General features: G+C 35.1%; 1 protein-coding gene across 6 annotated transcripts in view; it reads left to right on the top strand.

Annotated features, from left to right (window-relative positions):
* Positions 1 to 16,009, top strand: part of DMD (dystrophin) — a gene marked incomplete at both ends in the record, with an annotated part of 1,307,865 nt that overhangs the window by 1,027,686 nt on the left and 264,170 nt on the right. For all 6 annotated transcript variants that reach the window (XM_082303865.1, XM_082303861.1, XM_082303862.1 and 3 more), the window contains one exon: positions 1,650 to 1,804. In XM_082303865.1, the coding sequence (XP_082159991.1) occupies positions 1,650 to 1,804 (155 nt within the window). The remainder of the gene's footprint in view (positions 1 to 1,649; positions 1,805 to 16,009) is intronic.

Here is a 16,009-nt window from a genome sequence, read left to right as displayed (position 1 = left end):
TTCAGATGGTTTTCAGGAGGGGGGGTTAGTAGCCTTCTCCTAATGCTTGATTGGCAGAAATAGGATCCCTTGTTCAAAACAGATAATCAGGTTGCTGTCTTAGTACCTGAGGTTATCTGCTGCACAGTAATTGGGTGATCTGCCCTCTCATGAAGGAATAACACAGGAAAGAGAGGGAATACATGTTCTCAGATTTACATTATGGAGAGGACCTAGAGATGCTGAAGCAGCTTTTTAACAGGTAGGAGTTTTGGGGAAAAATCAACCCCCCCCCAAAACTCCATCTGGATTGTATTCAAAGATCAAGTACATTTCAGTCCCAGTCTTAACCAAAATCAACTTTCTGAGTTTCTGAGATGAAAACATGAGTGCACTAAATATTCAAAATATATTTATTTTTACTTAGTATTTAGACTCTTTAAGCAGGGATTACATATTTAAGTTCAGCTTTGTGTGGAGAATTCCTTATCTGAGTCAAAACAAGATTTCAAAAGGAATACTGCTTAGGGAGAATGAGAGGGAAAAAACCATTTTTTCTTCACAGACATTTCCTGGTTTGTGTATTAAAGCACAACAATAAAGACAGTCAAACCTTACTGTTTTTTTTTTTTTTTTTTTATCAATAGCTCTAATGTTTACATGCAACTTACTGTTTCTATATCCAAATACAAACTTATTTTCTACTTGCATTGTCCCTTTGATTGGCTAGTTGTAGTCTTTGCCTAGTAAATAAGTACAAATAGGCCATCGATTATCTTTGCTCTTTCATTTTGTTGTTATACATTATGGACTAAATATGCAACTTCAGTGCATTTATATCGAAATTTGCTCTGAGAAAAAGACTAACAGGAAAGATGCATGGGAGCTGGTTGCTGGCTGAATGAGTGTTCCGGATTTCCTGGCTTGCTTCTGTAGTGAGACAGCTGGCCCAGGTGGAGAGGAGAGGCAAGAGGAGAGAAGAAAAAGAGGAGAGGAGAAAAAGGAGAGGAAAGGGAAAAGAAAGAATGACCAAGGTTCAAAAACTTTGTTAATACTAAGAAGCATAAATTAGCATTATAAAGATATTGATAGGTTTACCAGCACTATCTTGCTGTATTGCAGATTTAGTACTGTTCCAGTAGATGGCACTAATTACATAAACAATTCGCTAAAATAAAGTAAATTAAAAAAAAGTGAAAGCACAGGTATTAATTGTCCAAATCTCAGTATTATTTCACAGGATAAAAAAGAAAATTAGATAGAACACATTATTTCACTATATTTTCCATCTCAGTGTAATTTAACATCACAAATCGTGATAGTTTGCATAATACATAATAATGCATCCATCTATTTGTGTCTCAGAAAAGAATAATCAACATTCTAATCAGTGTTTATCAATTTGAGCTGTCGTGTTTTATCTGGCATTTAGGATTTTGTTGCTTGGTCCTCTCAGAGATTAGAAGTAGTCCTATGGTCTTATGACTAAAAGAATTTAAACATGTAGAAAGACTCTGACTTTAGTTACCAGTAATTCTGAGGAAGTTCTTTTTCTTTTTTTTATATTGATGGTATAAGTTGTTCATCTCCTTCTCTAATAATCATACAACGTGTGTGACCATTTTATGGTGATCTGAGGTTTATTCTTTTTCTTTCTCTTTTTACTTCAGCAATTTTCAAAAGAAATACGACAATGGCAAATAAATGTAGATGTGGCAAATGACATGGCACTTAAGCTGCTCCGTGATTATTCAGCAGATGATACCAGAAAAGTAGAACTGATGACAGATAATATTAACGCGACGTGGGCTGCCATTAATAAGAGGTAGGATATAAATTCTGCTATTAGATTTGTTGTTAAACTTCATTAACATTCCTTGTCCAGCTTTGGTTGGAGATTATAGAAGATGTAACTTTTGAAAATTACATGATTATAGTGAGAAAGAAAAGAATGATGACGACTCTTCTCTCATATTTTTTGGAAGTATGTCTTTGGAATGCCATTTAATTCTCTCAAATAGAACTTTGCCTCCTGCCAATTTTCCTGTGCTATAACCAGTTGCCAGCTAACTTCAGTTGATAGGTTACATGTTTTAAATATTTCAGATGAAGTGTTTCATATTTCTATCTACTATCTCCACATCACAATCACTATAGTGATTTTGAGTCATAGACTGAATCTGAAAATGACAGGCATATTTGAAGCAGGTTCAAAGTAGAAATGTTATCCTGTACCTTTGAAGCAAATCTCTAGTCAAGAAAGTTTTTATTAGATCCTTGATCACATTCTTGATTACATTTCACAGTCGTGCAGTGTTTGGTTTAGATACCAGTTCCTTACTAAAAGCAATTTTTGCAGCTTGCCACCAAATTGTGAATCATCCCATACACAATCTGTAAGATCAGAACATATTGCAGAAGAAAAATTACTTTCTTTGTAGTAGTGAAAGAGTTTTAAATCATTGCACATTAGATGAGATACATAAAAATTAAATCAAAGTTGTTTTAATCAGTATCTTGGATTAAGTTTTATAGCTTATAACTGAAACTAGAACTGAATTAGGTCTTAACATATTTTTAATTAAAGTCTATGAACAAGGCCAGAAAAGCCAGGTTAGTTAAATATACAATAAATTCAGATCTTTTTGCATAATGGAAGTTACTTTAATCACTGATGCCTACAGAAATTTATTCCCACTTCTTGTTTAATTTTTTTTATGAAGTTGATATTCATATGAAGGAGTCACTTTAACAGCATTTTTTCTGAAGCAGACTTGCCACTGACTTAAGATCCTGTTCAAATGAGAGAAGAGATGCTATTGTTGCCCACTAAAAGAAAGCCACATTAATAATTTGAAAGTTTTTTTTTTTAACAAGAGCAATAACTATACCGAGAAATTAGTATAAACATTCAGTTAATATTTGCTTGCATTTCTTCTGTTATAGTAGTGGCCATTTCAGCCTTACTAGTAGTAGCCATATTTTTAAGAAAACATGTTTTGCTCTCTGTGGTCTGAGAAACAGGCTGGGAGGGAACATCTGTTCCTGGATGAGAAAGTCTGGGTGTCTAATGCTCAAAACAATTCCCCAGGAGTAGGTAAAATCAGTAGCTCAAAAGGGTTAGATGGAAGAACCAAAGGAAATTGCTTTTTTCTGCATGTAGAACTACAACCTCTGTTTGGCGAGAAGGCTTTGTAATCCTGAAGTCCAGGATATGTCTGTAGCTGCTGTGGATGCTCAGGTAGCAAATGTAGCTAAGAGTGCATCTTCAAATCTGTTAATGCTTCAAGCACAAACCCAGGTGTGTCTAATGTTGCCTAAATGTGAGAATTGCCATTGTTGCATGGACTCAGCCAAGTACTAGGCTAACAGAGAGTCCAAATTCTTCAGGACACATTTCTTGCAAGCTTCTACAAAACCCACAGACTTGCTCACAGCTCATGTGTTAGATGAATTACTGTAGTATATGTTTTATGTCTTAGAAGAGAGCTGTTTAGGTGACTGAGTAGACATTTCCCACTAAGAAGTACAAAAGGATAGGATTAAGCTTGAACAGTTAACTGCAAAACTAGAATTTCCTAGTTTTTGATTGTATGACTTTACTACCTTTCTAATATTTTTTTTTTTTTAATTCAGTGTTTTGTGTATAATTTTTGTAAGACTTCTCATGATTTGGGAGCTTGCAAAAGCAGCACGCTGCGAACAGTAGTTGATGAACTTCTCTAAGGGCTGTATCACATTTCTGTCTTTTGTGAGACATTGATAAATATGGACATACTAAGGCATCGAGTCAGCAGAAGACTTGTACTTGGAAGATTTTCTGCACCTGTACTTTTTTCAGGTTTGTTTGAAGCAGTAGCCAGGCCTTTTGCTCATGGAGCAGATCCTGAGTGAGGTCTTGAAAGAACCTCCTAGATTTCTTGGAAAGAGAAGATGGAGTCCATGGGCCTTTGAAAGACTTAAATGCCAATTTGTTCTGGTTTTGGGCTTTTTTGTTTTGTTTTGTTTTTCCATCCCTCTATGCTTCAGCTTTCAGGTTATTGTATAGAGCAAAACAAATTGTTTCTTTATGGTTTTGGGGATCTTTTGAACGGTAAGAATATTTACTCAGTAGAAAGGAGACACGTGAACTGTTTGTCACAAGCTCCAAGAAAGGCTGGTTCTCCACTGAGATGCGTATGCAATAATTTCAGATATATCCATGAGTGTTATTTTCATCTAGATCATGAGTAAGTACTGCTCTGGTGACTCAGTGACCTTGTAGTGATGTAGAAATATATTCCAAATAATGGTCTGAACAATTTCTCTAGTATTTTAGAAATAATTTCATCACTGTTTATACATCTTGAGTGCCAAGAGGAAATATTCTGCTAACGATTTTGGTTTCTTCTCCCTATATGCTTAATTTAAATGGCCTAATTATTTTGTGGATATTTTCTTTTAAAAAGAAAAATTAAGAGTGGCTTCCATTGCTTTGAACTGGTTTTCCTCTAACCTGCCATTCATATCAGAAATGTGTGTCAGTCTAAAAAATGTGAAACCTCCTTTTCCATGAACCAGAATAGTAAAACAACAGGCAGGCAAGCAGCAGTAAAATTCCACTTTGCCTGTTGGTAATAGTTCAGGGAAAGCAAGTACTTTAGTCATTAAGGCAACATCTGCCAGCTTGTGTTTTGTTTTGCTTAAGTAGGTTTGCAGCTGATTGCTGTGTGTTTACTCTTTGCCTTACTGTTCTGTTTTACAACATTGAACGGTAACAAGTAACATTGTAACTCCTTTAATAGTCAAGTTGGTGAGTGCTTGATGGTTGCTTCAATTTTTTCACTGGCCACTTTTTAATTTTTATTTTTGTTGTTGATACTTCAAAGATACACCAAAAAGCTCATGAACTGATCAGCTGGGCAAAAGCCAGAGTGACTTGTAAACAGGTCTCTTCCTCTTCTCTTTAGAAGCATTGACTTTCCAAGAAATAACTATATTATTTAAGCTGAGGCAATTAAGCAGAAAGCAATCCGCATTGCTTGTATTAAGAAAAATAAATCTAACAAACAGATGAACTAAAGTGTTCTCAAGAGAAAAAAATACAATGAAGGAAGCAACCATTAGAATTTTACTATATATAAAAATGTTTGTTACGGCAGTATTATGTTACTCCCTCCTTTTGCGGGCACTCATATTTTATGTGAATTATCATATAAAACATAAATACTTAAATTTTTTCCTTTCCTGGGAATCCACCAGATGTGTTTAATTTTCACTAACTTAAATTTTAAGATAAAAAAGGGACTTAGATCTTTCTTAAGTGGAGCATATATTATGACAATAATTACATAATGTACTCTGAGAATTTGTTAGGACTACAACCCATCACTGTCTAACAGACATCTTCAAATATTTGCATCACCCACCAGTTCCTATGCTCAAGTACAGCAGAACTCAGGCTGCACGGTAGGTGTTAAGAGCTTTCACTGCTCAAGATGCTTTTTTTTGCTCCTGAGACAAGATACAGGACACACATCAGTCAAAACATAAAAAGTAACTTTTCTTTTCCCTCACTACAGGGCATGCACAGTGAAAAATCAATATATAATTATTTTTTTCTTGTTGTTATTAGTTTAAGTTACAGAGGGTTAGAGAGGGACTGTCAAGGAGCTGAGTTTATAGACAAACTATTTGAAAGGACTGAGATACCAGCTCCCATATTTATCTAAGAATGGTGTTAATTCTCTAATGCAGCTAGTTGTGCAAACACCTTGATTTTGCATGTCATCTGGACAGCATGAAATGCAAATGGCCAAACAAAGGACATAAACAGTACAAAAATACGATGCATATATATTTCCTATGTAAATGCATAATATAACAGTAAATATAAGTGTGAAAAAGTTCATAATCTAGTTTTGGTCTTTGAGCAGCAAACCTTTCCTTATCAGTGGTTGCTTGTTACAAAAATGCAATTGTTTGTTAGAATGTAAACTTTATCTGTACATGATGTTGGTAAGTATAATTTTATTGCCTGCACAGAAGGAGCTTGACCATTCTGCTGGAGACAGGTTTTCTTAATATATTGTACCTGTCCTAATACTACTTTGCTTTATGGCATTTGAGGAAGTAATCACATTTGCGTTACAGTTGAATTGCACTCTGTGTGAGAAAAACTGCATTTACACATCAGCAACAGCCAGGAGTATGAAGTGTGTTAAGTTATACTGAAGATTCATAGTTGATTTCAGTAGCTAGACCTTTCTGGGAGCCATCTCTGAGGAGCTTATTTGCTCATTTAGGCTTGGACTGCTGAAGTCAAGAAGGAAAGAATTCACAATATGTTTTACTTCAAAGAACATGCACATCTTCTAGGTTTTCCAAGCACACTCAGCCTTTTCCTTTCCATTCTTCTATTGGTTTGAAGGTTGGTCCGCATTCCTAAAATCGGTATAATTCCATGCGTATGAACAGTTATTATAGTTGTTTGTGCAGGCACAATTTCTTTGAGCATAGTGAAACAACTAAATTAAAAATGTAAGTGGCCATGGGAACCTTTTTTGTACGGGAAGCCTGTTTACACATCTCTGCCTGCAGTTGTTTTCCTGGCTATAGAGCTGCATTTGTGTGAGTGTGAGCAAGAAATCATTGCAAATGTAAGACTTCAGATGAAGATGACAATGGTCAAATGTCATTTTCCAATGTAATTTTTTCTTTTTTTCCCAAAGAAACCATAGTACGGTAATTTTTATTTTTATTGTCATGTTGTGGTGATTTATTGATTGGTTTTTGAAATAATTTTGCTAGGCTCAAGAAAGTAGATATGTAGAGTGACTGCTTTTTTACAACCAAGGTGTCATGCTGAAGCTTGTTATTTACACCAGCTTAACAACAGACACTAATTTAAAATTGCAAAGACTGCTGGAAAACATTGCAATTGTAGAGCAATTATTTTGTTTTGTGAGAGGTGTTGATAATGCATGTTTATCTTTGTTGCCTCTATTATTTAAAAAAAGTAAATTTTCAGTCTAGGTGTTTGTCACATGCTGTCTTTGAGAACTTTGCTTGGTTTTAATTCTATAAGGACTTAAGTACTTTTACTTAGTCAGTAGAATTATTCACATAGAATGAAAGTGAGTCTTTGCAGTCTCAGGTATCACACCCAAGATTATGTTAAGGAGCAAATAATTTTGTATGTCAGCCTGTTTTTCTGAAGAACTAATGTAGCTCTGTTGACTGTTCTTTTGAATAGGAGGAGAAAGAAAGTTTTCAAAAAAGCATTTAATCCAGAACTCTTCTGGAAAGTCTGAGTTTTATGTGGGGTCCTAATGTCTTTCCCATTAGACAAAAGGGTACAAGAACCCTTTAATTTTCACGAAACTAATTTGTCTCACTTCGTCTGTACACACTCCATGCTTCTCAGAAGTTACTCTCCAGCAGAATTAGTAACATTGGCAAACTCTAAAGAAAAACTTCTTATTAGCTGCTTGTGATGCAAGAATGTTAAGGGTTTCGTGTTTAAAATGTGGGCATCTAAAGTTTCCTAAGAGTTGTTTTCACATAAAGGATTAAAGTTTTTTTTTGTTTGTTTTCTTTTTTTCCATTCTGTTACTACTATTTTAAATAAAATAGCACACCCTCAAAAAAGTACTATAAAAAGGGTGCAAGTGCTACTCTGGCAAGGTTTAGATGCTCTCAGTTTAATTTGAGATATTTGTTGTTTCATGTTTTACTTGATTAAATATCATCCCTTAACATACCCATATTAAAAAGTACACCTAAAAGGCCATTTGGGGAGGAAGGATTGTTTTGTGGTGATAGATGAAAGATAGGTTACCTATTTGGAAGACATTCTACTAACTGCCTACACTCTCAAACAAATATTTATGTACAAAACATAATCTCAAGCTTATCAACAATGACATCAGTTAACATTGCTTTGTTATTTTTTTCCTCCTAATGCTCCTAAGAATAATGAAATTTCAGCCACATGTAGGAAAAAATATAAAAAGACATAAATAAAAATGCCAGATGAAGCTCCTATAAATAGGAGATCTTGAAAGTCATCTTATCTGCTTGTATTCTAGTTTTCACCTTTGTTCTCTGCTTAGCTGACTGTACGTTTTGTGCACTACTGACACCAGTATGTGGATCTAAGATGAGAAGTCAACTGAGGGTACTGAACACTTGCGGTTTACTTTGTGAGAGGATAGTCTTGGATATGCAATGCTTTCAAAATGCTGGTAGGATGAGCTGAAAAAGCAATGTTACCCAGAATATGGTGTGATTCATCACTTCCACCTTTGTGAACATATTCTCGTGATTTTTGAGAAACTCTTTTGGGATTAAAAAAAGGAAAGAGTTCTTGAGTTATTTCAGGAAAGGGTAGTGTCAGTAATACAGTACTCTACTAAAAGGATCTATGGATCTTTGTGACTTCAGGGACATGTTTCTTAGAACTCTTAATATCAGTGTGAATAAACTTGATGTTCCCACCTCTTGAATAGATACATCTGTGGGCTGGTACCTTTTTATCACCTCCAGAAAGGCAATAGATCATCTGTAGGTCTGCTAAATCCTCCCACAGAGGAACAGAAATGACCTCAAAGAGAAAAGTGTTGTTGTTGTTACATTAATTGTTGGTTTGTTGGGTTTTTTTTTTCAACTTGTCTGTCCCACAGATGGCTTGCTGAGGTTTTTTAGACACCATGAATTCAGCTGATCGATAGTTTAGTGGTTTTGGTTGTTAACTGTAATCTAATGTTAATGATTTCATTATAGACAATCAAAAAGGAGGAAAGCACTGGCATTTTGCAAAAAGGCCTTCAGTTTCAAATACTGAGAAGTTGTTAATAATTAAAACTAAGCAGGAAAAGTGAAAGTAGAAAGTCTAGAAGACCATTCCTGCTCAGGCAGTTGCTCTTTCCATTTTTTTTTTTTTTCCTCATTCTTAGTTTATATTTTGGTCTTGAGTGAAATAGAATTCTGCTGCTTTGTTCATATTTACTGTGTGTTAAATGCTGTTTATTCCTTTCAGATGAAAATGAGAACAGTTCTTATGTTATAGTGAAATCCAGCTGGACAAAATCATTTACTAGTTTATGGCACAGAATTCTAGAGGGAGGGCGATTTCATGGGCCAACTTGAATCATAATCAGAGCTTAATGTGGACATTTCAAAGAAACACTCCATTTGAGAAATCTCACTTTTTTGCATCCACAGGAGGTACAGGAGGAGCGAGGTACTAAGGAAGACATAAGTAAGCCTGATTTTGTGAGAGAAAGAACAGAAATGTCAATTTTTGTTCTTACTCTATTAGAAGATTAAGACAAATGTGTTGTTCTTTTTCTTAAAGGTGAGATTTTCTGAAGTAATTAGAGAGGTCTAGTCTGTATTTGAACAAGAATAGAAGCTAATGCTCTGTGCCCTGAAAGTCCAACCTTAAATCTATTTCCTATTAGTCTGCAGATAAATTAACAAACTGTAGCAAACTGATTATTGCTCTCATCCAAAGCTTATTGCAACAAATGAATGTCTTTCCCCTCAATAGACTTCTTATCAGGCTTCATGTCCTTTAAAACAAACAACTGAACAGAAATTAATAAAGCTGATGGACTAGCAGAGTGCCAGCAAAAAGGAATTTGACCTTAGTTGTCATTTTTTGTTTGCATTATTATTCTTGTGATAGCCTTGCTTTGTTTTCCCCAGTGTTTTCTATGGATTTTTTTTTTTTTTACAGCATTTCCTTGCTATTGCAAGCTTTGGTGATTCATGGTTGTTCAGCTTCTGATCAGCTGCTGTGCAGGCAGTGTAAGCCTCACCTTCACTGGCTTGTTAGTCATGTTGAAACTGAGAGGATAATTCAGCATGCCTATTGATGTTTTAGTCTCTCTTTGGAAGTTACCACCAAATGTGTCAATTTGACAACAGTGGTGCTTGCCTTTTGTTGTGTGGCTGTGTTTTAACTATGAATGAAATTTCAACCACACGTTGTTTTTGTATGAACTCACGAAGAAACTGACAAATGGCAATGAGTCATTATCGTTCCAGATGAGGATCAGTGGCACAAGAGGCTGATGGTCATGACTGTCACAATAATAATTAATATATATTGGAAGTGGCAATACTGACAGCAGATGGGAAAGCAACAGAATTAGCAATGTAATTTTCTTGCGTGTCCTAAAATAGAGGTCGTGAGAAATCATTGAGGAAAGGTGAGATTAAATGGGTAAATCTTGAGGACAGAGCTTTTAAGGTGTATCTGATACATATACATAGAAGGGAAACAGTAAGTAAGCAAGGAATTTGTGAAAAGATCAGTAGTTCTCGTTGTTTAACATCCAGTATCAATCACATTTTGACCAACACCCCAAATTTAACTGTACTGTGCTACATTCCTTGACAAATTTAAAAAATGTAGAGCTCTTCCCCAGCTGCTAAGCATTACATCTCCTGCAAACTCTAAGAAATATTATCTCCTGCAAATGATAAGAAATAATAGCTCTTGGAATTATCACTCTGGCTGGCATATCTGCAGATTCTTCCTTTGTGCAAGATACATAATCGGTTATGTATCTGATACGTATCTGCTTAAGCACAATAGTGCCTTGTGGCAATGAATTATACAGGTCCATTTTTTGTTGGTAAAGAAAGAAGAAAGTATTATTTTCATCTCTTTAAAATATGCTACATATTTTTGCAATTCCATTTGTTCACTTGACACAATAGAAGGTAAAAACAAATTTCTTGGAATTATCTAAAGTACCAAGCTTGCAACACCCATTTTCCACTTTCTACATTTTATCTTATTAGTATCTTATGTTTTCTTTTATATTTTCCTTATTTTTTTTAATTTTCTTTCCTATTATTTATGTTTGTTTTTTTTTTTTGTTTTTTTTTTTTTTTTTTAATTCATGTCAAGTTATACCTGAGTCTAATTTAGTGGTTGTTTTTTTAATATCTAACTTAGATGCATTTTCTATACCACACAGCATCACTTACATATGCTGATTTTGGTTATTGTTTTGTTTTAAAATCTGAAAGAGATGCTGCTGTTTATTATCAGTAATGGTGAACAGTTCAGAGATTTCCATGTGTTCTTGGTGCTTTAGAGCATGTCTGAGGTTGATACTTCAGCTATGTTAATTAATTACGAATAGTGTCTATTGCTCTATTATGAAGCATATACCTTTACTGATTCCAAGAGAGTAGATTGATAGTCGACCTGTAAGTTTCGCGGTGTGGTTTTACTCCAGGGGATGGGAGGCAATTCTTCCAGGGCTGTCCTCTCTCTTTGTTCCTGTGGGAACGCCAGCAGAATAGACTTGTTCAAATAAGATGGCACTAAGAAACCATAGTTCAGATCTGCCTTTGGTGACACTCTTATACTGTGCTGACCCCTTAGAGCTGTGGACACTTGTCACTGTTACTTCTTTTCACATTGGGGAAAATAAAAGTAGAAGCATGGAACATTTTTATTAAATTTTCCTTTGGCTAAATTGGTTTTCACATCATGTCATTGCTTTAGTCATTTTTATGTCTGATGTTACTCTCCTTTGTGCTGGTTGGGACAAGGTACCCAAGGCAGCATCAGGAGAGTGAGTTAAAGATGGACATTTTTTTTTTTTTTTTTTCTTTTTTACTAGTAATCTTTCAGATGCTAGCGTGTATTGACATCTTCATTAAGCTGTTGATCTTGATTTTTAAATACTAAATTCCTTCAAGGCTGCAGCTAGTTCAGAACACAGCAGTGTATACGGAGTTTAAATTTTCCTTGTAGTGTCAGGTATTTTGGACACATCTATATTGAATCTTTCTGCTATCACATTCCTGATGATTTGTTCCACCTGGCATTATTCACAGTCCTTCCTGGGTTTGACTAATTTAAATAAATTTGCCATCTTGCTCTTCGCACCCTTTTCCCAATGGCTAATTAATGCACTGAGTAACACCTAGTGCTACTCCCTTGAGGAAGGCTCCTAATGCTTAGGGTTGAACATTATTTACATTGACTACATTACATGTTCTTAATCTCAGTTTTGTTTCATTCAAGAGGTTTCTGTAATAAAACTTTGCATCCCTGACATGGTTCCTAAATAGCTCCTTTTACAAGGCCTTAACTTGTGGATAGTAAATAGATTATATTGCTTTATTGTTAGTTTTTATCTTTTGTTTCAATTAATTTGAAGAAAAAGTTGGCAAATGTATTTTCCTCAAAGACACACATTTTTATTGGTCCATAATACACTCATTAAGGAAATGTAGAACGAATATTTACACCTGAAAGCAGAAATCTTCTTGAGTACGCATTCCCGACAGAGGGTTTCATTTCTGTTTCTGATGGAAATACAACACTTTAGTATTTGTATAGATGTATATATAGTCTTTATAGGTGGTTTCTCCTTCTAGATATATATTTGTTTGGGTACTGTCTGATTATGGAGGGGCAACATCTAGCTAGTCATAAATATTAAAGACTGTTGAACATAATTACATGTTCATGTGGTGTCATCAGCAGTTTACTGCATGTACAATGTGCTTGGCTCAAACTGGGTCCAATGAACTAGTCATATTAAATTTACTAGACTAATGTCACTATTTGATATTTGGGACTACTAAAATTAGTACGATAAATAAGCTGCTCTTGTTCAGATTGTCATTCTGAATAAGCTGTGGCACATTAAACAATCATAGAGATCAGATTTGAACATACCGTTGTCATTAAAAATATTTTAAAATTTCAAGTATTTGAGACAAACTATATTGCAGGTATTGGATAGCAGATGATGGCCTTTTTTTTAGATCAGAAGTACAGATAATCAAGAAAAAATTACAGAAGTTAATATAAGAAATCAAAATAGCACATAAATATATTAAAGACCCATAAAAACAATGTGTCATGGTAATGTTATGTGGATTTAAAAATATCTGTTTATTTCCTTGACTGTTCAGTATTTTTATCCTTTAGATAAAGAGACACTGTACAGTATATATAAATCACTCAGTAAAGTATGGACATTTAGGGATCCGTGGCTACTGCATACATGGAATTTTGAGAAAGACTATTCCAATACTGCATTTCTGCATAGCAGTTTTATGACTAATTTATACGCAGTCTTGTGCACGTACCTCACGCTGCAAGAACAGAATGAAATGAAGGAGATCAAGTAATGCTACCGTTTTCTTTTTTTTTAGTAATGCACTTATATATTTTCTTGTTTGCATTTTTAATAGGAAGGTTAACAAGTTGTATGTAGTCCACCCGTGCATACCTAATAAATGTGTTAATATCAGTTGAGCTTAATTTTTGTCAATTGCAACACAAGGCAGCCATCTCCAGTGTTTACTTGAGGTTAAGAATGTTAAAAGTTTTTCTGTTTTGCTTTCTTATGATTCTTTTGAGAGAACCTGTCTCTGTTTTTAGTGTTTTACATTATTTTCCTCCCATGAACTCTTAACATAATTGTTCTAATCTAATTTCTAGGAATCCTTTGTAGTATTAGAATGTAGCTTGAAAAATTAAGATGCCTACCATCTGAAAAAAGTAATATCCAAATCAAATAATGGGACATTGTCTGCATGATCTACATCAATACCACCCCTTGTTACTCAGTTATTTTCTTGCAATTTCTGTTGTGGATATAGATTGGGTTTCATATCTGTAGTCACCTTCATACAGGTCTCCGATAAAACAGAAACTTTTCCCTCTGAACCTTTGTGTGCTGTTCTTACATACCTTGCTAGAAAACCTGAGCCATGAATTCTCTGAACAAAGAAGACGACATGAAATGGGTAATCATTTAGTGATTCAGATATTCTTGTAGGAAACCATAATGCAATGCTATAGTGACAAAGTAACAGAGCTCAATACCATTTTTTATGGGATGGGAAGATGATTTTTATTTTAAACAATCTCGAATACTTATGTACTCTTGGATGTGTTTATCCCAGCTATCTGTCCAGCATTTAGGCACCAAGGTGTTTGTATCTAAGTGTTGCATCCATAGGAACTCTTTGGGATAACACAGAGCACAGGGAACATCACCTAATGATTTGTCATCACATCTCCTGTGTTCTTAGGTGGTCAACAGTGTGCTGGGTTTGGGATGTGCTTTCTGTGAACCTGGGTAAATGACACAACTCACTGTGAAATATGACCCATTTTATTTGCTGGCTTTTGCTGCCTTGAAGTGAAGGGCCTGAGCAAACTGGGCATATATAAGTCCATGGGCACTGATGGGATGCCCCCATGACTCTGGAGGGTGCAAAGAAGACGGAGCCAGGCTCTTTCCGGTGGTGCTCAGTGACAGGACAAGAGGCAATGGGCACAAACTGAAACACAGAAGGTTCCCTCTGAATATCAGGAAACACTTTTTCGCTGTGAGGTTGACTGAGTATTGGCACAGGCTGCCCGGCGAGGCTGTGGAGTCTCCATCCTTGGAGGTACTCAAAAGATGTCTGTACGTGGTCCTGGTAACTGGCTCTAGGGACTCTGCTTGAGTAAGGGGTGTTGGACAAGATGACCTCCAAAGGTCCCTTCCGTGCTCAACCATTCTGTGACTCTGTGACCAAATTTGTGGAAGTGAGCGACTGTCTGTTGATGTCTTTTCATGCTTTCTACTGATTTCTCTCAGGATCAGAAGTTAACATTGTTTCTTTAACCATACCATCATCAGAAGTTACATTATTTTCTTGCTAATAAATAGATAGTAAAAGTAGAGACTGTAATTTTTTTGAAATTTTCTTTTCAAAAGTATTAATCTGGAAAAATGTCTATAGTTATGTTTTCACATTTGTGGAGACTTTTCCGCCTCTGTGTGATGGATGAGAATTATTTCATGCAAGATCATTTGAGTAGGTGTGCTGCTACTTTTTTTTTTTTTTTTTTCCTCAAATCCTATTTACCACAGATGGATACATTAAAAAGAAAATGGCTATCAAGTTAGTATTTTAGAATGTATTGCCGTGCCCTTTCACCTGTGAAAAACTATAAATGTAAACACATTTCCTGGAAGATGGGATGCAATTTTTCAGCTAATTGGAAAAAGCAGAATTAAGTCAAGGACTGCCAACCAGATTTCGGTCTGAAGATGTGATGATGATTATTGTGTCAAATACAATCATGAATGTGAGCCTTGAGCTGACAAGGGTTCAAGTTGTTTTTAATCAGGCTTTTATTTAGATTTAGACTTCCTATTCAGAAATAACAGCAGCTAGGTGGAAATGAATGATTTTAAAATGTGAGCTTAATTTCTGCTACAAAAAGAATAGGATTGAAGAACGTTTGTGTTTCTAAATCTCATTGTGTTGCTACATACAAGCCAATTCAGTGTTCGTTAACACATCTGTTTATACAAAACCATTTTAAATGTATCTTTTGGTTAAATAACAGAAAATAAAGAGGTATGTTTCCTTTAAGGACCTTATGGTATACTGGATGGATTTCTTTGCATGGGCTGAAGTAAAGCTGAATCATTAGTTAAACTGATTAATGCATCCATTATGCATTCATTTCCATGACTAAAATTTGGAAAGTGATTTCAGAACAGGCATACATACGTTAAGGAAAAGAAATGCATCTCCCCAGACCTTGGATAAATTATCTAGAATATATAGAGCATACTTGCATGGCAGTGAATAAAAAATGATGAGTCACAAGCCAAATCAAATGTCTTTTTAATGTAAACACCTGATGATTATTTCAAAGTTTATTGAGGAGAAAGAAAACATTGCAAATCATGCAAGAGTTAGATTTGATTAAGAGTTAGATTTGGATGAGCCTGCCAGAATTGCGTGTGAGCACACAAAATTTCAGGTGTGTCCAATTTTGTCATGGCTTTTTGTAGCAGAATAGTCAGACCTCCTCACTGCCAGACTTAGTGTTTTGGTGTGTTTATGCCTGTCTCTACTCTGTTAAATTATCCAGAATTGTTGTTTGTAGAGTTACGTTTTTTTCTGCTAAGAATTTTTATCTTTCAAATTTGTCCAAAAAAGAATTGAGGTAGAACTACCACAGAACATCCTGTTCCCTTTGAAGTCAGTTGAAGGT

The sequence above is a fragment of the Platalea leucorodia genome, assembly GCF_965183815.1.
Source record: "Platalea leucorodia genome assembly, chromosome: 2".
Lineage (NCBI taxonomy): Eukaryota > Metazoa > Chordata > Aves > Pelecaniformes > Threskiornithidae > Platalea > Platalea leucorodia.
Note: the sequence above shows the minus strand (reverse complement) of the source record. Positions and strands in the feature narration are given on the sequence as shown.